Here is a 21821-nt window from a genome sequence, read left to right as displayed (position 1 = left end):
AAAGGAAACCATAACACTCCTTTATTGTCCATCAAACACAGAACAAAAAGTGCGGTAAAAACTTCACCTCATTGCATCATCACATCAGACCAGCTTCTTAAGGTGAACCCCAACTCAACACCAGTGGCTGTGGATAATGCTTGTATTTCCACCCATTATGTTACCCTACAACTTCATCTCCTTCACTAAGGCATCATGGTTTCAGAGTTACATTCATAAGGTGTCTTTTAGCATTTAAAAAGCATCACAAATGTTGGTCTAAGCAATGACAAAGAACATCTTCAATCTCTCACTGCTGCATTCGGAGTTTCCCACCTGCTTCAAACCAAGAAGAGGACGTCGAGCTGCCTTGGTGGCTACCGCCCAGTAGCACTCATATCTTGCGTGATGAAGGACTTTGAGAGTTTGGTAATGTCCAGAACAAACTGCTGCCAAAGCATAGCCCTCCTGCAGTTTGCCTGTCACCACAGTAGGTCTACAGCAGATGCAACCTCACTGGCTCTCCACTCGGCCTAGGTCACCTGAACAATAGTAATACCCATGTCAGGATGCTGTTTATTGACTGTAGCTCAGTGTTCAACACAATCATAGTCTCAGTTCTAATCAACAAGCTCCAAACCTGAGCCTCTGTACCTCCCTCTGCAACAGGATACTTGACTTCCTCACTGGGAGACCACAGTCTGTGTGGATTGAAAATGACATCTACTTCATGCTGTCAATGAGCAATGCCACAACTCAAAGATGCATGCTAAGCCCATTGCTCTGCTTTCTCTAAGCCGACGATTGTGTGGCTAAAGCTCAAATGCCATCTATTAATTTGCTGATGACAAAACTAATGTTGGAAGTATTTCAGATGATGAGGAGACGAACAGGGGTGAGTGGTGTCGCAGCGACAACCTTGTACTCAGCTTCATTGCTTGCGAACTTCAGGAAGGGGAAGTCAAGGGAGCACACACCAATCCTCAGAAGAGGAAAGGGTGAGTAGTTTCAAGTTCCTGGGTGACAACATATTGATGCAGTTACAAAGAAGCAGCTATATTTCATTAGGGGGTTGAGGAGAACTGGTATGTCAACAAAGACATTCCCAAATTTCAATAGATGCACTGTGGTCAACATTCTAACAAGTTACATCACTATCTGGTATGGAGGGACCACTGCACAGGATCGTTAAAAGCTACAGAATATTGTAAACACTGCCAGCTTTAGCATTGGCCGCTCCAGCATCCAGAACATTTCAGGAATAGCTTCTTCCCCTCCACCATTAGATTTCTGAATGGACAATGAACCCATGAACAGCACCTCAGCATTTTTCCTCTCATTTTGCTCTACTTACTTAATGTAATTTTCTTTATTATTGTATCTTACAGTTTTTATTATGTATTGCATATGCTGCTGCAAAACAACAAATTTCATAATATAGGGCAGTGATATTAAATGTAATTCTGAAGAATATGTTGGGGGGAGGGAGTGTTGCGGTCGGGAGACTAAACAAAACTAAACTGAAGGACTATGCTTACAACCCATTCATGCTAAATCTCTAATGGGCATTATTAGTCAGATTTACTCAGCATCAGCAGTTCTGGTTGAGACTGAATAATCGGCTTAAGAAACTGTTGCAGTAAATAATGCCTCCAATCTTCTAGATTTGAATTCCTTTTAATTCAGACTCAAATGCCATGTACCCCAAAGTGGTTTCTCCCTGGTTTCACAGACAAAATTTTTAAAAGTATATTATGTATTATTCATATCCTGACAGCTGTTTGTTGGTTTTATTGCCCATGGTGAAAATAAACCCTTTGGTTTAATGACTGACCAAAGGCTCAGATTAGCAGTAAGTGCCAGCAAGCGAGAACACCCATCTTAAATTACTCATGAAGATAATCATTATGAAAATGTGTAAAATAGAGTAAATCTATTTTAAATGTACCCTACAGGTCACTTGTGCATAATTTTCTAGCTTTCACTTTCATTCAAATTGTGAAGATTACTCACTAAAGTAGATCTTCCAGGTTCTTAGGGCAACAAATGGTAAGCAAAAACACCCAGTTGTCCTCAGGCCTTATCCAGTATAATGTTGAAGTGAACAAAAAAAAAGCTCTCCCATTCTATTCTGTCAATTTTATTTCAGGTACCTATCCTACTGCTGGAAGAGCTTGACAGCTTTGTCCACTATATCTTTCATAGCAAAACAAACCTACTGATACTTGGGAGATTTTGAAGGCATTCTAGGTTACTGAGAAAATTTCCTATTAGAAAATTTAATGCAGCTATGATCTATGCAAAGTCATCAAGGCCGGGAAACAACAATATAGGGACAAGATTCAGACAGGACTCTCCACCAACAACCCACGCAGCTTATGGCAAGGTCTGCACACCATCGCAGACTTCAAAGCTAAGCACAGCCAACTTCGCTGCCTCTCTTTCAGATGAGCTAAATCGATTCGATGTTGCCAACTCTGATGAGCCCCCGAGAAGAGCTGCTGATGAGACCTGCACCTCGGTCATCTCTGAGACTGAAGTACGCAGGTGTTTCCAATGAGTGGACAGTCGCACGGCTGCTGGACCGGACGGCATCCCAGGGCAGGTACTCAGAGTGTGCATGGCACATCTGGCAGGTGTGTTTACAGACATTTTTAATCTCTCCCTCTCCCAGTGTAGAGTGCCCTCCAGCTTCAAAACATCCACCATTACTCCTGTACCTAAAAAGACAAAGGTAACATGTCTGAACAACTGGCATCCTGTTGCACTCACCTCAATAATAAGTAAATGCTTTGAGAGGCTGGCCAAAGACTACATCTGCAGCTCGCTACCACCCACACTGGACCGTCTACAATTCGCCTACCGACACAACCAATCAGCAGATGATGCAATAGCCACAGCTCTTCACAACATCCTTACACACCTGGAGAAGAAGAATGCTTGTGTGAGAATGCTGTTCTTGGACTACAGATCAGCATTCAACACCATACTTCCATCCAGGCTTGACAAGAGCTCAGAGACCTTAGCCTTCACCCCACCTTGTGTAGCTGGATCCTAGACTTCCTGGCAGATCGCCGACAGTTGGTAAGAGAGGGCTCCCTCATCTTTGTCCCTCTGACCCTCAGCACTGTGTCCTAAGCCCCCTCCTTTACTCTCTCTATACCCATTAATGTGTCACCACCCACAGCTCCAATCTGCTAAATAAATTTGCTGACGACATTACACTGATTGGCTTAATCTCAAATCGTATTGAGGTAGCCTACAGAGAAGTAGTCATCACGCTGACACAATCTCGCCCTGAATGTCACAAAAACAAAGGAGATGTTTGTGGACTACAAGAGGAATGGAGACAGGTTAGCCCCTATTGACATCAATGGATCTGGGGCTGAGAGGGTAAACAGCTTTAAGTTTCTCTGCATCCACATCACCGGGGATCTCACATGGTCTGTACATACCGGCTGTGTGGTGTAAAAAGCACAACAGCGCCTCTTTCACCTCAGACAGTTGAAGAAGTTTGGTATGGACCTCCAAATCCTAAGAACTTCCTCCAGGGACACAATTGAGAGCCTCCTGACTGGCTGCATCACTGCCTGGTAGGGGAAATATACCTCTCTTAATTGCAGGATTCTGCAGAGAGTAGTGTGGACATCCCAGTGCACCTGTGAATGTGAACTTCCCACTATTCAGGACATTTACAAAGACAGGTGAGTAAAAAGGGCCCGAAGGATCATTGGAGACCGGAGTCACCCCAACCACAAACTATTCCAGCTGCTACCATCTTAAAAGCCAGGACCAACAGGCTCCGGGACAGCTTCTTCCACCAGACCCTCAGACTGATTAACTCACACTAATATAATTGTATTTCGATGTTATATTGACAGTCATGTTGTACATACTATTTATTATAAATTACGATAAATTGCACATTTAGACAGAGACGTAACGTAAAGGTTTTAACTCCACGTGTATATGAAGGATGTAAGAAATAAAGTCAATTGAATTCAATTCATCACAATAGACTTTATAACCATTTCATATATGTTTAATGCAACCCTTGCTGGAAATGACTTCTTGACTAGTGTAATGCTAAGTCTATTATAATGAAATGCCTTTAACTGTTCTGTTCAAGCAAGCTTTTAATAACAGAAAATTGCTTTTGTTTTCCACATTTCAAAAATGTATGCTGTATTTTGTTATATATTACATTAATTCTTTTCTTACAGAACTTCTTCAATTTTGCTTTTTTTAATGTACAGAGGGTACAATTAACTTCATCTTTCTCCTAATATTAGTAAACATTCTTCCTTCATTCGGTGCTGGAATAGAAGCGTTACATAATCAGTTCAGTCCATAATCGACGAATACCTCTTGTTAATGGAATGCACTCTGGTACTTTCGCTGTAAACAGATGTTCTAGAGGACAGATACCACCAAATGCTTTGAAAACGATGCTGCCATATTTGTAGCCTCTGCTTCCTTATTACCTGCCGAGAGCATAGGTTTTCTGTTCAAGCTCATTGCTGAATGATTTAATCCTTTGAGCCTGAGTGCTTATGTGCTAATATCAAACATAGGGGGATACACAAGAGCCTTGATAAGAGGAAGGGAAAATGCATTGTGAGATATTGTGGATCTGCAGGAGATTACAGGGATAGTGGGAACAGTCATAGAGTAACTTAACAAGGATTGCTATTTTAAATATAAAGAATGGAGTCTACATGAACCAACGAACACAGAACTGATGCATGTACAATACTTGAAGCATATGATGCAAGCAGTCCAGATTTACAGTGAATGAATATACGAAGAGAGCCACACTAGCTTCTGAAGATGACAAGAGTATGGATAAGAGATTTAACAGATAGTTGCAGACAGATGCTGTTACAAAAATAATGGAATGGAGAGAAAATTGGGTTGACAGCTTAGCAAGAACAAGCAGCTCAATTTGATCACTTCACCTGAATGACTGTTTTCTTCAGGGTTGGCATTATCCACTTGCAAATCAAAACTTTCAAGCTTAAATATTCAAAGCCTCTATATTTATGCTGTGTATACTCCAGCCCACTCTGACATAAAGATAATTAGAGTTTAAAAAACTACTGAATAGTATCATATACAAACTACTGAGTTATTTTTAAGACTCCCAGCACATAACAATTTGGTCTTTGTATGATACAGAATAAATAGTAACCCCTTAACATGCATATGACTAATAGCAAATTGTTATCAACTGAAAAATAAATGAATTGTTCAAAAAATCTAAAAGAAGCAATTTGAAACCAGTTGATCTTTCCTTACCTATGATTTTTGTGCAAAATTTTTGGGTAATCCATTTTCAAATACGGATTTTTTAACTTATTAGTTCACAATGGCACTGTAACACCAATTGGCATTGTACAATTTGATTGAATTGATTCTCAACTAAAATTATGCACAAAGGAAAATTATGGAGAAGTCTCCATCTTAAACTATAGCAATGTGATAACCAACAACTTTATTTGTAAGAATTGACACTTAATTCCCAGTGAATTTGTCTAGGAAATTATGAAAGGCAATTACAATTGACAAAAAAGTCAAGAGACTCTGCAGATGCTGGAAATCCAGAGCAACTGGGGGAATTAAGCAGGTCAGACAGCATCCATGAAAATAGATAAACAGTCAATGTTTGGTCTGAGACCCTTCACCATGACTGGAAAGGAAAAGGGAAGACATCAGAATGAAAAGGTGGGGGGAGGGCAAGGAGGACAAGCTGGAAGATGATAAAGTGAACCCAGGTGGGTGGGAAAGGTAAAGTGCTGGAGAAGAAACAATTTGCCATCTTTAACAGGATCCCACCACAAAACACATCTTTACCTCCCGCCCACCGCACTCTCTGCCTTCCACAGGGATCTCTCCTTCTATGACTCCCTTGTCCATTCATCCCTCGCCACTCACCTCCCTCCTGGCACAAGTTTCTGTAAGTGACAGAATGGGCAGTATACCTACCCATTCACGTACTCCCTCACCTCCATCCAGCACCCCAAATAGTCCTGTTGAGACAACACTTCACCTGCGAATCTGTTGGGGTCATCTACTGTACCCAGTGTTCCTCATGTGGCCTCTTCTCAACATTACTGAGATCTAAAGTAAAATGGGGAACCGCTTTGCCAAGCACCATCTACCAAAAGTGGAATTCCCAGAGGCCTAACATTTTCATTCCTATCCTATTCTGCCAAACTGAGCAACACCTCATATTCCATCTAGAAAGCCTCTAACTTAATGGCATGAACATCAATTTCTGCTTCGTTTTTTTTCCCTCTTTCCTCTCCTCTTTCTTCTATTCTCCACTCTGGTCTCTCACCTCTTCTCCTCACCTTCCTCTGATGCCCCTCTTTCACACCATTCTCCCATGGTCTACTCTCCTCTTCTATCGGATTCCTCCCTCTCCTGCCTTTTTACTTTTCCACCACCGGGCTTCACCCCTCACCTTCTTGCTTGTCCTCCTTCCTCTCCTCCCACCTTTCTGTTCTGGCATCTGCCCCCTTCCTTTCCAGTCCTGATGAAAAGTCTTGACTCCAGAACTCAACTATTTATCTATTTTCCTAGATGCTACCTGCCCTGCTGAGTTCCTCCAGCATTTTGTGTGAATAACTTAAAGTGATAAAACCCCAGTAGGATACTGAAAAAAGAACGGATGTGTGCATACAAGGTGCATTGTAGTTCTATAGTTAAAAATGCAGAAGAGTAAAAATTCTGGCAGATTATTGCTGGTACAGAAATGTGGCAAAACACCCTCCACATTTTCCCTTTTTCCAAGGACCTATCCCAAATCCGGGAAGCAGTTATTAGCATATTGAAGTAGCTTTAGCCCGGCAATCAAAAATATAGTACAAATTTCTATTTAGTGTGATTACACCTCCTTTCCTTTCACTTTGGCATAGCTTGTAACCGTAGTATAAAACCAAGAGAAGTTGGCAAATTAAAATTAAAACTATGAATGAAAGCCAGTGAGAAATGCCTGCAGTAATGTCAAGACAGAAATTCAAAATTACAAAACATGTCGACAATCAGCTACTTAACCTCTGCTTTTAGTTCTATTATGGCTGCTATGATATAAACTAGCACCTCCTCTCTGATCCAATTGCTTTTTTTTCCTCTGAATTTTATGATCACAGGCATTTGTGCAAAAGCACAAATAGTGCAAAAAAGGTAAAACTATTTAAACCGTGTTCTTTCTCAGAAAATACAAAAAGATTAATTAAGTGAATCTTGAGAGGAAGGGTTACAAATAAACAAGGAAAAATCTCCAACCATACACCCTTTTTCAATATGTACACAAGGGCAAATTGTGCATAAACAGCTATGGTTTTAACAGGTGAAAAATCACAGTCTGACCATCCACTATATGTATCCCAATTAGTGAGGCAATGACCTCAAAAGAGGTCAATCAGAAAATGCCAGACCCTAAACCTGCCAATGCCACCACATGGGGGAGTGACCACTCAAACTAGTTGCATACAGACAGCACGTGGCCAGTTGGAACACCAAACTCACGTGCTCCATTAATGTTATCACTATTATCATCAAAGAAAATGTGAGGTTGGATCTGAGATAAAATCGGGCCTTTTGGTGCTCCTGCCATGAAGAAAGCTTCATCGATCTTAAGTCCCCATTCACGCAGAGTTTTTATGACTCGTATGCCCATGTCATTGCCACTTCTTGCTGTCACCAAGTATGTGCAGATCGGGTCATCCTCTGGATGGAACTTCTTTTTCATCTCTCCAAGGATCATGGCAAAATTCTTTAATGGGCCCTGCCAACAGAAAGGTTGAATGATCAGCGGATAATGAACTCTTTAGACATTTGAGGACTTATGCAATTAGAAAGTCAGTAAAAGCAACCTTATGCTATAAAGGTGAAGCCATGTTATGTCTCTCTTCCCTTTTGGGAAGTTGGCAGACAATTTTTATTGGCTGGTTGACTGCAGAAGTCTGATCAAATCATAGATCAAAATCTGTGCATAATAATTTTTGGGGGTTGCCAGACAAAAATCAGAAGCAGAACTTGGTTTGCTGTTTTCTCAGCTGAGATCATCCCGACTAAACTATTCAAGTGTTACATGATAACTTATGAATTGCTTTTATTTCATTACACATATTTCAAGGGGATTAAAACTGCCTTACCCTAAATAGCACCACTTAGCAAGAACAATACAGATTGTGAGTTAGTATCGCTCCCCAATTTTCCCCTATTCAACATGGGTAGGAGCTCTCACCTGTGAGTCAAATGTCCAGTTCTTGTGAAGACATTGATTTTTGTATCATAATAAAATGAAAAAATAAGCAAAAATAGAGAAAGAAAGTATTCATTTATCGAGATACAGCACAGTCTAGGCCCTTTGTGCCCTTCAAGCCAATCTGGCCAGCAATCCCCCAACTTCTTCTAAGCTTTATCATGGGACAAACATTTACAATGACCAATTAACCTTGCATTTGGAACGTCATGGAACCATGGGAGGAAACTGGAGCACCCGGAGAAAACCCACACGGTCACAGGCAGAACTTCCACAGAGAAGTGTCCTAGGACCAACCATCTTCAGCTGCTTCATCAATGACCTTCCTTCCATCGGGGGTGGGGGGGGATGTTCGCAGATGATGCACATTGTTTTGCACCATTCGTGACTCCTCAGATAGTGAACCGTGAACCAGTTCATACCCAAACGCAGCAGGACCTGGACAATATCCACGCTTGGGGTGACAAGTGGCAAGTAACAATCAAGCCACACAAGTGCCAGGCAATGACCAACTCCAACAAGAGAAGCTCTAACCATTGTCCCTTGACATTCAGTGGCATCACCATCACTGAATCCCCTACTATCAACATCCTGGGGTTACCATTGACAAGAAACTGGACTGGCCTAGCCATATAAACACCATGGCTACCAGAGCAGGTCAAAGGCTAGGAATCTTGCAGCATGTAACTCTCCTCATGACTCCACAAAACCTGTCCACCATCTTCAAGGCTCAGGTCAGGAGTGTAATGGAATACTCGCCACGCGCCTGGATGAGTGCAGTTCCATCAACACTCAAGAAGCTTGATACCATCCAGTACAAGGCGGCCCATTTCATTGGTACCCCTTCCACAAGCACCCAAACCTCCACACTGATGAACAATTGCAACAGCGTGCACCATCTACAAGATGCACTGCAACTACACACCAAAGTTACTAAGGCAGCACTTTTCATACTCACTGTTAGAGTAATTTTTGGGTTTAGGTCATTAACATTTAGTAAGTGGCTTCAGCCACCAATCTTCTGCTCCTTGACAATGTATTTCCTAAGAGCTGTGAATATCAGAATCCAAGTCCATTTGTAACAATGCATTTCCTAAAAGCTGTGAATATTGGAATACCAGTCGGCACGCTGCTGGTGAGAAGCTGTGAGGTTTGCATGCAGCTTCAAAAGAAAGCACTGTCCATAATTTGTAAATATGGAATTGTCCTTTGTGTTTAGCAAATAAATATCGAGCCCTACATTGGGCAGCAGACCTTTCCACCGAAAGCGTCTCTGTATGATATGATGCCTGCTGCTGCACCTTGTTTTGTCGAATAAAGAAGCTGCTTAGTATCTACCAGTAACTCTCTCTCTGGTGATTTTATTCATGCAACAATATTTGGTGTCAGGAGTGGGATACCTTCGTGACCCATCGTGTGGCCAGTGATCCTAGCAGTCTAAGTTGGTGAGTATTTGTCTAAAATAGCACTCACACTTGGATCTGTACGGGTCTGTGGTACACAGGAACACGAGGTATCACGAACGAGGAGAGCTGAACTGGTAGATGTAAAAGTGGTGTGTGCGTGTGCACGTGTGTTTATGTAAGTGAGGAAACTTTGCTTGTTAACTTGGTGAGACGGAGCCACCAGTTGTGAAAGGCAGTAACTAATGGTTCGGGACGCCAGAGTCAGAGCGTGTATACTCGTTTGGGGAGCTGCAATTTAGTGTATACGTTTGCAAATGTGATGCAAAGGAATACAGCAGGCATCATGAGTTCTGGTGCTCAGAAGTGGCAGATTGTGGAGTACATACTCTGCGGTTTTACATATCTGCTGTTTAACTAGTACCTGTCTTTTATATTTTGCGTAGTGTGGGAATTAGTGTGGAGCTATCTGAGGGAGAGGTTTTACCCAGATATATCTGGCAGGATGGCACCTATTGAGGTCAGGCAACGCCAAGTTGAGATCCCTGATGATCCAAGCCAGCCCTTGACCTTGATTACGACCATTCATAAGCCCTTCACCCCCAGGGAGAAACAGAGCATTTTATCAGAGTTGCCCTCACTTAAAGTCACCTGTGGGAATTCAGAATTCTGGCATAAGCTTGAGGAAATGGTGGAAGTTCACCAGATGTACCCTAAAGATATTTTGGTAAAAGCGAAGTGCCCAAGGAATGTGTGGGACAGGATGGCCCAGGGGGGTGCAGGATGGTACCTGGGCAACTATCGGGAAAGCCAGCAATGAAGAAAGAAATCGCTTTTTTAAAGGGGAAGTGAGGCAGCGACTGGGGGGAGGTGAGAGTAACTGCGGAACGATAATGGTAGTGATTCAAAAAGATGATGAGATGGCCACGGATTATGCAGAACGTGAATATCAAGCGTATGAGGACTATTCCGGGTTGGATAATCCGGGGAGGGATGATCCAGTCTTCCTGAAAATTCTGAAGGAAGGCCTGAGCTCAGCCCACCAGGAAGTTTTAGATTTAGGCATAATGGTGGGGTTGACCTACTCTGCGATAGCTTCCTGGGTCAGTGAGATAGACGGAAGAAAGTGCAAGAGAGATTGTAAAGTGGCTATCGTGAATGCACCTGCTGTGATGTCCCAGAGGGTTTGTTTTGCTTGCCGACAGCCAGGGACAAAGTGAGGAATTGCTGGAATAGACGTGGGAGGGTAAAGGAGTTGATATGCTACAGGTGCAGCCTATTGGGACATGGTTGGAGGCAGTGTCCAACACAGAGGCAAGAAAAGCAGGGGAACATCACAGTAGACACGCAATCTCTCACCCCACCGGTGCCCAGTCTGACCAATCTGACTGTTGATCAGATCATAGAGCTAGTAAAGACAGCTCCTAGGTCAGAAAAAGATGTGGCGGTGGACCCCACTGCCAGCGTTGGTGACCCGCGGATGTACACAACAGCAACATTAGGGGGACGGCAATGCAATATATTAGTGGACACAGGGGCATCAGTATCGATAACAGACTTACCCTTGCCAACAACCAGACAGGCCATTTATACTTGGGGTGTAGCAGGGAAAACAGTGAAAGCAAAAAGAAGTCACAATTACTAGAAATCGGGGGAGTGCAGCGTCCAGTGTATTTCTGGGTATGTCCAAATATCGAGGGCACTATCCTTGGAATAGACATCCTAAGGGAAACAAGAGCTATTATAGGTTTGGGAAAGGGAGAAATAATATGGATAAGTCAGGGGCAGTAAACGTGTACAACCAACAGAGTATACAACCTGGCTAGCATAGTCGCAGCTGCCCCGATCCCCAGAGACCAGAGTCAAGATGGTGTCCGTGGGTTACTTTGTCAGCAGTTCCCAGCAGTGTGGGCTACACACAAGCAAGATTGAGGTCGAGTAAAGATAAACCCAGTTAAAATAGAGGAGGGTCTGTATAAAACCTATAAGCAATACTCTATAAAAACGGACACACTGACCGCTGTTCAGGGTATAGTGAAGGAACCAAAACCATCAGAAAGGTGGCAGCATGAATCAGAAGGGAAATGAGTGGGCAGATGTTGCTGCGAAGAAGGCAGCAGAGGAACAAGAGGCAATTGAAACTGCAAGTGTGCAGAATGAAATGAGAGAAGCCAATTTAGTAAAATTATATGAAAAGGTGGAGGCAGAAGAGAAGGAAAAATGGAGGAGAAAAGGGGCAAAGGAGGGACCAGATGCATGCTGGACACACGGGGAAGAAAGAGTCACGGTGGCCCCACCATGTATTAGGCAGATACTACTGAAATTATATCATGGGGTGATGCATCAGGGAAGGCAGAGCATGATCACAACCCTCCGGCAGGACTGGTGGTGGCCAGGGATGGGTGGGGATGTTGAGAAATTCTGCCGCTGTTGTATCATTTGTGCCCAGCATAACCCAGATAAGGGCAGAAAGCTACAGCTGGCAGATCAGTCTCGGTCGAGGGGACCCTGGGAAAACATCCAGATAGACTTCATGGGGCCCCTGCCAAAAAGCAGGGGGAAAGCTACTGTCTAGTAATTATGGATCACTTCACCCGGTGGGTAGAGGCATTCCCAACAAGGGACTGCATTGCTGCATGGATCCCAGTTCAGGAAATCCTCCCAAGGTGGGGAACTCCATGTCCAGGTGGATTCAAATCAGGGAGCACATTTCACGGGGAAAGTGATGAAGGAAATGTGCCAACTGCTAGGGATTCGACAACAGTTCCACGTACCCTCCCACCCCCAGAGTTCAGGGATGGTAGAAAGGATGAACCGAACAATCAAGAATGCGTTAGCCACAACTTTGATGGCATACGGCACATGGCATCCGAAAGCAGTCACCCCCGGTCTGAATGCGGAGCTGGGCCCTTTCAGCAGTTGGGCCAGTGGTTGACTGGGCAGTTCGGAAGGGCGTGCCACTGGGGAGAGGTCCTTGCAGACATTTACGTAGAGGCCACTGATGCACCATCAATAACTCACACTGAGACGTAAGGCGAGATATCGGCTTTTATTGACTGGAAGAAGGAACCAGGAGTGAGTGTCCATCATACTATGTCCTGGAGACTGAGGCCAAGCGTCAGGCCTCAGATCGCCTTTATACAGGGGCCTGTGGGAGGAGCCACAGGAGCAGTCAGCAGGGGGCGTGGCCAGACAGGCACATAGTTCACCACAGCCACCCCAACCCCTTCCTGTACCTCGATGAGAGGGCCTGTGGGTGCTCCTGGAAACAGAGTTTCAATGACCAGAGAATGAAGGGCTGAAGACAAAGGAATGCGATTAAGCTGCAATCAGCCTGCGGGAAAAGAGCCGACAGGCACACCAAAGAAGCCGCATGTCTAAAGATTTGTTCAAATTTCTGGAGCAGTCTCTCTGCTTAACATTTGGTAGGTAGCAATAAGGGAATGTTAGGGTAGATATCGAGGCAAACAAATTTGGGTGGGGGGGGTGTATTTCAAGACGGCGCTTTTGTTGCCCTATTTGAGTAATCCTCCTAGATTGCCTTTTCCTGGTACTAATTTATTTTTCTCCAGGAGGGTCAAGAGGAGGGACTGTTAGAGTACTTCTTGGGTTAACACTTAGTAAATGGCTTCAGCCACCAATCTTCTGTTCCTTGACAATGTATTTCCTAAGAGCTGTGAATATCAGAATCCGAGTCCATTTGTAACAATGCATTTCCTAAAAGCTGTGAATACTGTAATACCAGTCGGCACGCTGCTGGTGAGAAGCTGTGAGGTTTGCATGCAGCTTCAAAAGAAAGCACTGTCCATAATTTGTAAATATGGAATTGTCCTTTGTGTTTAGCAAATAAATATCGAGCCCTACATTGGGCAGCAGACCTTTCCACTGAAAGCATCTCTGTATGATATGATGCCTGCTGCTGCACCTTGTTTTGTCAAATAAAGAAGCTGCTTTGTGTCTACCAGTAACTCTCCCTCTGGTGATTTTATTCATGCAACAACACTCACAACCACTACCACTTAGAAGGACAAGAACAGCAGGTACCTGGAAACACCACCACTTGGAAATCCCCCTCCAAGTCACTCACCAACCTGACTTGGAAATATATCGCTGTTCCTTCAGAATCACTGGGTCAAAATCAAGGAATTCCCTCCCCAACAACACTCTGGGTGTACCTACACGTCAGGGACTGCAGCAGTTCAAGAAGGCAGCTCATCACCACCTTCTCAAGGGCAACTAGGGAGGGGCAATAAATGCTGGCGATGCTCACCTCCCGTACATGAATAATTTTTTAAAAAGCTAACCACTACGCTACTGTGTGCCCTGAACAATGAACAGGCCTTTTCTGATTTCACACAGGAATGGGGAACAGAATAAGCAGTTAGTGACTGCTGACAGGATACTGGGCCTAACTTGCATGATGTGGTGCCTATGGTCACACACAAATTGTATGCCAAAAAATTATCTTTTTGGTTGAAATAAGTGATATGCAAAGCTGCCATAGCAACAGCACTGTGGAGTAGTGTCATCTGATTTTACATCTTATTTTGAAGAAGCTGTTTCTTTTTCATGAGAGAATTATCCTTACTCAGTTAAATAATTAAAAATGTAAAGTCTTGTTTATATTATCAATTTGTAGCCCAAAAGGGACTAGATACAAAAAGCTTCACAATCAACTTGATAGCTATATCAGTGGAATCTCTGCCTTGTTCTGGGGTCAGATTTGTGGTATTTCAGTAGATTTCGGTGGAGATCCACAGACCTATGAAGTAGTTGTCATTGAAAACCATGGTAAAAAATGATTCTTAAGCATATACTATACATGAGGTATTTGCTGAGAATCTCCCTTCTGCCATTGACATGCATCTTGACTTCATCATTTTCCCAGTCATACTCAATTCCAAGTCCATGGGCTGGTAGACAATCCATATGTGCGAGCAATTGATTTGAACATGTCCATTCAAATTATTACAGATTTATTTTTGTTTCATTTTTAGAATCTTTTCATTGGTACATAAGCTTCTACAGCTATAAAATGATACAAAACTTCAACAGATTAATATGTACACAGTTAATAAAGCTGAAGAAAAAAAGCTGATCATAATATATAAAAATGAGAAAAAAAATTATATATATATGAAAAAGAAGGAAAAAAAGAACACTGTCTAACTAGGAAAAAACCCATTGACTGCAAAAAAAAAGGGGGGGGGAAATCCATTAGGAATCATTAGGAGCAATACGTTTGACCATCATCTAAATATATTTTTTAAAGTCATCAACCGCCAATTCATATTTATATTTTTAAAAAAATTGGAAGGAAACCATATAGAATAATTCAAATTAAATCATAATATTTGGCAAAAGAACCCCATTTTCTCTCAAAATCGAATCGAGGATTAAAAGTTTTACTTCTAATTTTTTTTCCAAACTGAGACATAACATTACTTGCGAAAACCATTCAATTAATGTAGAGGAAGAGATATCTTTCCATTTTAATAAAATAGCCCTTCTTGCCAGCAGTGTAACAAATGCAATTACATGTTGATCTGAAGATGAAATACCCTGAATATGATGCAGAACTACTCCAAATAGAACAGTCAATGTCTTAGATTGTAAATTAATTTTCAGAGCTTTAGAAATTGTAGAAAAGATTTCCAAAACGATTTTAATGAAGAACATGACCAGAACATACGTGACAAAGTAGCTACTTCAGTTTTACATCTATTGCAGTAATTGTCTATACTAGGAAATATTTTAGATAGTCTCTTCTTTGTTAAATAATAACGATGAACAATTTTAAATTGAGTTAAACAGTGGTTGGCACGTATAGAAGAAGAATTTATGTTTTACAAAACTCAAAGCCAATCTTCATTAACAAAGGTCATATTAAGTTCTCTCTCCCAATCTTGTTTAATCTTTAGTGGTAGGTTCTCTTTTTGTGACAAAAATAAATTATGAATTCTGCTAATGGAACCTCTCACTAAAGGATTCAACTTCAAAATGATATCCAACAATCAGATTCTTGAAAATATGGAAACTTAGGTAAATATTGTTGTAAAAAAATGTCTAACCTGAAAATATTGCAAAAAATGTGTATGAGAGAATATTTCTTAATTAACTCTTCAAAAGTCATCAATCGACCATCACAAAATAAATCTGTAAAAGAACAGATCCCTTTATTTCTCCACAGGAGAAAAATGGGGTCAGTGATTGAAGGTTGAAATGAAAAGTTTCGATATAAAAACTAGACAACTTAAATTGCTTAAAATTTAAAATAATTATGAAACTGAACCCAAATCTGTAAGGATTGTTTAATAACTGGGTAAAGATTTAAATTTGTAATTTTAGAGAGCTGTAAAGGTAATGGAGCTCCTAATATTGAAGTTAAATGAAATTGTTTAACAGCTTGTTTTACAGATTTATTTTTGACACCAGCACTTCAACCTGTGGCAGACAACTGAATTTTGTGAGCTTTTGCAAACAGAAGGGTTTGGAAAAGCTCACAAAATTGTCTAAAGAGCCCGAAGAAAGGAGCCAACAGCTAAACTCTTTAGGTGGGATGTTAAAAGAAAGAAAATTCCACATATGAAACTGATAGTGCCAGTGTCAAATGTGGATTTCACACCAATTCATATTCTGGCCACCTTATACATTACTTATATACTGTAGTTAGTGTTGTGGGTATTACTTTGGTCTTTCAGAAGATTCCAATCTAACCATCTTTTATTGCTCCTTGAACTGATTAACTTGTCCATTTCAGTCAAGATCAACTTGATAGTATTTATAATTGTGGCCATGCATTAGGGCAAGGTCAATGCCATCCTTGAATTCTAAATCACTAGAATTTGTTGGGGTTTAAGCTGGAGTGTCTGGAACTAAATTCAAGCCTTCAGAAACCTATCCAGTGACTTAAGCACTTATCTGATTCCAATACACTTTGCAAATTAAGCAAATTTTGAACATTAGGAGGATTCAAAGCCTGCAAAGTACAATACTTCCCTCATAACCTTTTCAGAAACAATACACCAAACTTCATTCCGTTGGAGGGATGGGTTGAGTTTGTACACAGATTGTGAGGCTAAATATCTGCACGCTGCCTTTTGTTTAGATGGAAATATCTACAACCCCATTTCTTTCTCAGAATGAAATCTAATAAATGAAAATAAACATTTGCCGGTTTTCCAATTTCAAATAAATATTAGAGAGTGCATATCAAGTCACTTATGTTCCTACTGCGTTTTTCTTGCACGTGACCCTTGGAGGATCTGCTCCTCCCTTCACTGGATGGCTGTACAATATCAAATAAATACAGGGTGATTTATCACCCTTTTCCTCTGGAGACAGAGAAAAATATATATTTCTCAGTTATTGCTCAGAACTATAAAAGAAGCGCAAGGATTCTAACTTCAATGTAATACCCTGTCCACTTGTACTCAATGTGGCTATTGTGGACGTGTCATCTTTCTCCACTCTCAATAGGTCTAGATGGCACATCAGAAATTAGATACGCACTACGTACACAATGACTACATTCAAGGTAGAAATCATACTTTTAACAAAATTGTGATTTGAATTACTAACATAATCATCAAATCTATCAATTACCCGGTTTGGAAAACTGTGATTATGTTTCCCCAAAACATAATTTGTTAAATAAGTGTAGAATATTGAAGAGATGCTTAAGTACAAAGGAAAAACGCTGCACATCGTGCATCAGTTCCTGACTGGATAATATAAACCTTACCTCTCCAATAGGAACATGCTCCATGTTCTTTTCATATTTGACGACTTCCTCCAGACCCTTCTCCCTGTAGACAGCATCAGTTTCATCTGAGAATAATACTGAGTCCCCATCAAATGCAACCCTCAGTTGCTCTTTTGATGCAGCGTATTCTTGGTTTATCATTAGTGCTGCAGGAATGCCTGTGGAAGAACAGTAATATACTTTGGTTCATATACAAGGCTAGTGACAGTCATTCCACAATTAAAACTGAGCCCGCTGTCTTGAGTTTGCATGACAAATTTAAAATTAAGCTTTGGCTCTTATTCCCTCGTTGTTGTTATAGGAAATAACACATACCCCCAGAGGATCGTGCAGAGAACCATTCACTTCCTCTAGGATATACTTCATTCTTATCTGACAGCCATGGCTTTGTTGGTAGCATTCATACCTCAGTCCAAAAGTTACATATTTCCCACTTCAGAGAATTAAAGGACAACTGGACTAGAGATGAAGGTGTGATGTCAGCTTTCAGACAAAACATTTGGACCAAGGCTCTGTCTGCTTTACAAGATGGATGCAAAACATCCCATAGCACTGGTAGAGGCAATGGATTATCCCCTCTGTCCCTACTTGTGCTTATGCACCATTAAGCAATGCATAAATAGATCATAAGACCATAAGACATAGGAGCAAAATTAGGCCATTGAACCCATTGAGTCTGCTCTGCCATTTAATCATGGCCGATTCATTTCCTTCTCAACCTCATTCTCCTGCTTTCTCTCCATAACCTTTCACACCCTGACTAATCAAGAATCTATCAAGCTCAGCCTTAAATGCATCCAGTGACCTGGCCTCCACAGCTGCCTGTGGCAAACAAATTCCACTGATTCAACAACTCTCTGGCAAAAGAAATCTCTCTTTTTTTCTGGTTATCATCACAAATTGCTCATAGGAACTGACTGCATACAAGCAGCGTGTCCCATTTCTTACACTACAACAGTGCTCAATTGTTTGTTAAGTGCTATGAGATATTTCTCAAGGGATACGAAAGGTATTGTATGAATGTAAACCTTTATTTTCACTGGGAATAACTCTCCTAAATACACCTTTTAAAGCTCTGCAAGTATTTCTAAGTTTATTGTATAATCCTTTTAATCCCTATGCAACACCCACAAAGGTATCTTACATTCTTCTGTGCAATTATTTCACCAGATGCTTCATTAGCTCAGAAAGTCTCCGTAGCACACCACTGGCCCCCACCCAATTCCTTAGCTAATATTTCAGCTGCAATTCCCCAAAGAAACCACTTTCCCTGAACTACTTATCAGCTTTAATAATGAAGACACTTACCTCTTTTCAAAGCATTGCAAACAGAGGTTTCACATGCTGAAAGGAACAGCATTACATTCTGAGACCTCAGGTATTTTGAAGGATCTTTTCCATTCAAGAAGCAAAACTTGCTGATGTCTAAACCTAGAAAAGAAATACAAAAGGTAGACTTAAGTCTGTAATCAGGACCAGCAAGATCTGAGCTTTCAGAGCAAGATTCTGTTACTCTTTGCTAAAATTCACAGTAAGTTCAATGTTAGCATTTTGTCTCTTTATCTGAGGCATAAAGCTGCAATTCAAATTCCCAGGAGCCCCAGGTACAATATCTGAATTGGTATTTTAATACTATTGAATAATCATTTTAATAACTTCATTTATAGTGCACTTTCCATATAGATGATGTAGTCCAGTATGCTTTAAAATGGGATAAAGGTACAAACATGAAACTAAAATAAAAAATAAAAATAAACATGAAACTGAAAGATATTAGTTAAAAGCAAGGTTAGATAAATAGATTTTGAGCTGACATTTAGAAGTGTCAACCGAGTCTGCATCCCTTACAGAGTTAGGTATTAAATTCTGCAGTTTAGGAGCATAGTTCAAAAAAGATGACCTGCTAATTATTTTTTGAGAGAGATTGTTTAAATTTAAGAGACTGGGCAAAAGGTGGCCTGGGAGCTTGAGCAGGATTATAAAATGAAAACGATTCTGTGATGTACCCTGGTCCCAAGCTATTAAAATCATTTTAAAAAATTAAGAGAATCAATTCTAAAAGATACAGGAAACCAATGCCATGTGGAGGGGGGAGGGGTGATATGTTCCTTCATTCTGGTTTTGATTAAAAGACTAGCAGCTGCATTTTGTACACTTAAGTTCTTTCAATAATTGTTTTGGAAGGCCAGTAAAAAGTGTTTTGTCATAATCTATTTGACTTAAACGAGTGAATTAGGTTTTCAGCATTATTACGTGACAGAAACAAATGTAACATGGCAATATTTCTTAAGCATAGAAATGCTGCTCTGGTCACTTTCTTTATGTAAGATTTAAAATTCAAATCTGAATCAAGGATAACATCCAGGCGAGTTAACTCTGATTTTACAAGGGGAACCAAGTTCTCAAGTTTATTAAGAAGTGTATCTCATTTAGGTTTGGAACCATCCCAAAGTATTTTCTTCATTTAGTTTTAGGAAATCATTGCTTATCCATTTGTTTACTGCAGCCATACCTGAAGTCAGAGAAGATCGGATGTTATCACCATCAGGCTCAACTGAGATATACAATTGTGTGTCAACCGCATAACTGAGGAAATCAAATTTATGTTCACTAAGGGGAACATGTACAAGGAGAAAAGTAGGGAACCAAGGCAGCTTCCCTGAACAAAAGGTACATTGCATTTCTTAGAAAATAAGCCTCCGAGACAGACAAAAAAAAAAATTCTCTCTAAGATATATGAATGAAACCAACTTAAGAAACTACCAGAGAGACCAACTGAGTTCTCAAGGCAATCTGGAGAACGTTATGGGCAATTGTGTTGAAGGCAGCACTTAGGTCTAGAAGAATTAGAAATGAGACACTGTAGGCATCAGCACTGAGTTGAAGGTCACTGACAATTTTGGTAAGGGCCATCTCTCTGCTGTGGTTTGCTCCAAATCCTGGCTGAAACTTTTCTAGAATATTGTTCTCATTCAGAAAGTTGCTGAGTTGGTTGAAAATAACTTTCTGAAGAATCTTGACCAAGAAGTGAAGATTTGATATTGGTCTGTAGTTAGCTAGTTCTCACCATCAAGGTTGGGCTTTTAAAGTAGGGGTTTGACAGCCATGGTTTAGAAGGCATCTGGAAGGCACTTAGAAGCCATTAGGTGAAAAAACTGGCTGCCTCTCCAGACTTTGTAGACAGATTTGACCTGCACAGTCTCCGCTCTCTAACAGACCGCTATGTTTTCAAACCGGGTGACCCCTCCTGAAGGTTCCTGAGCTCTTCTTAAACCTCACGCCACTTCCTAGAAGCACTTGCGTGCGATGATCCCCGTGATGAAGCCAGCGCTAACCCAAACGCAGTGACAGCAGTGCTCTTTTCCGTGAAACAGTCTCTCAAGTTATTTAAAGTTCAGCATCTTACCGCAGATTCCAACGCTGCTCCCGGACTGCCGCTGTGATGCCGCGGGGTCCCCCCCAGTGTTCCGGGCAGAAGCAGCACTCAGGCAGTGGGTTCTGTCTGGTCTATCAGTAGATTCTTGCTATTGCTTTTAAATTTTATTTTCTTTTGCCTCTAGGCCCCAATAATTTCTAGAAACTCTAGTTTGACTTGACACCTCCCACTCGATCTTCCCATGGAAACACTGGGGAGATCGGCAGCTTCAAAGGCAAACTTGGTGGTCCCAGTTCAGTGTTCTTACAATATATTGTTGACTTGACTTTCCATCTGTTCCTCAGCAGGTACTAAGACAACCAGCCACCTGATGTCCCTGTGAAGGATGGTGGCTTGATTCCTCTCTTTTTTCCCAGCAGAGATTGGATGCCTTGTTGTTCTTTTCAGAGCTTTTGTCACAGGAACACTGTAGCTTGGGAAGATCCTGACGTTGACATCCCTCACGATGCCTTTGCTGTCTGGATTAGTCTTGACGACTCTGCCAAGCTTGAAATGTCCTCTCAGTGCATTTTGGTCGCTTAACCAGAGGATGTCCCCAACAGTGACGTTTCTCTGTGCAGTATGCCACTTGCTCCTGATAAACAAATTAGGACCAGCGAGTTGGCTCCAGCACCTCCAGAACCTGGTCACCACTGACTGCATTGCTCGGAGTCTTTTGTAGGGGTAGCTGGAAAAGTCAAAGGTTTTGAAATTCCCACTTTGAGATGCTCAACCGAGTAGAAGAGCATTGGGTGTGACATACTGAATACAGCTTCCCGGCTCTGTACCCTGGTGTCAATTGGGTGTTCATTGGCAAGGTTGGCTGCTATGTGAAGAGTTATCTGGAACTCACTGTAACAGAGCCCAGAATCCTTCCTAAGACTCTGGAGTGCTCTCTTCACAATGCACACAGCAGCTTCTGCAATACCATTCCTGTGCGGAGAATCCAGCAGATGGATTTTTCATATCCACTCCATTCCATTTTTT

General features: G+C 41.4%; 1 protein-coding gene across 3 annotated transcripts in view; it reads right to left on the bottom strand.

Annotated features, from left to right (window-relative positions):
* Positions 1-4097: 4097 nt before the first annotated feature.
* Positions 4098-21821, bottom strand: part of LOC132397234 (cytosolic 5'-nucleotidase 1A-like) — a 76118-nt gene continuing 58394 nt past the window's right edge. For all 3 annotated transcript variants that reach the window (XM_059975702.1, XM_059975705.1, XM_059975703.1), the window contains 3 exons: positions 18728-18850; positions 17399-17577; positions 4098-7771 (listed from right to left, as the gene is read on the bottom strand). In XM_059975702.1, the coding sequence (XP_059831685.1) occupies positions 7466-7771; positions 17399-17577; positions 18728-18850 (608 nt within the window). In that variant the 3' untranslated portion in view covers positions 4098-7465. The remainder of the gene's footprint in view (positions 7772-17398; positions 17578-18727; positions 18851-21821) is intronic.

This window comes from Hypanus sabinus, chromosome 7 (assembly GCF_030144855.1).
Source record: "Hypanus sabinus isolate sHypSab1 chromosome 7, sHypSab1.hap1, whole genome shotgun sequence".
NCBI lineage: Eukaryota > Metazoa > Chordata > Chondrichthyes > Myliobatiformes > Dasyatidae > Hypanus > Hypanus sabinus.
The sequence above is the reverse complement of the archived record's forward strand: the minus strand, read 5'-3'. Positions and strand labels throughout refer to the sequence as shown.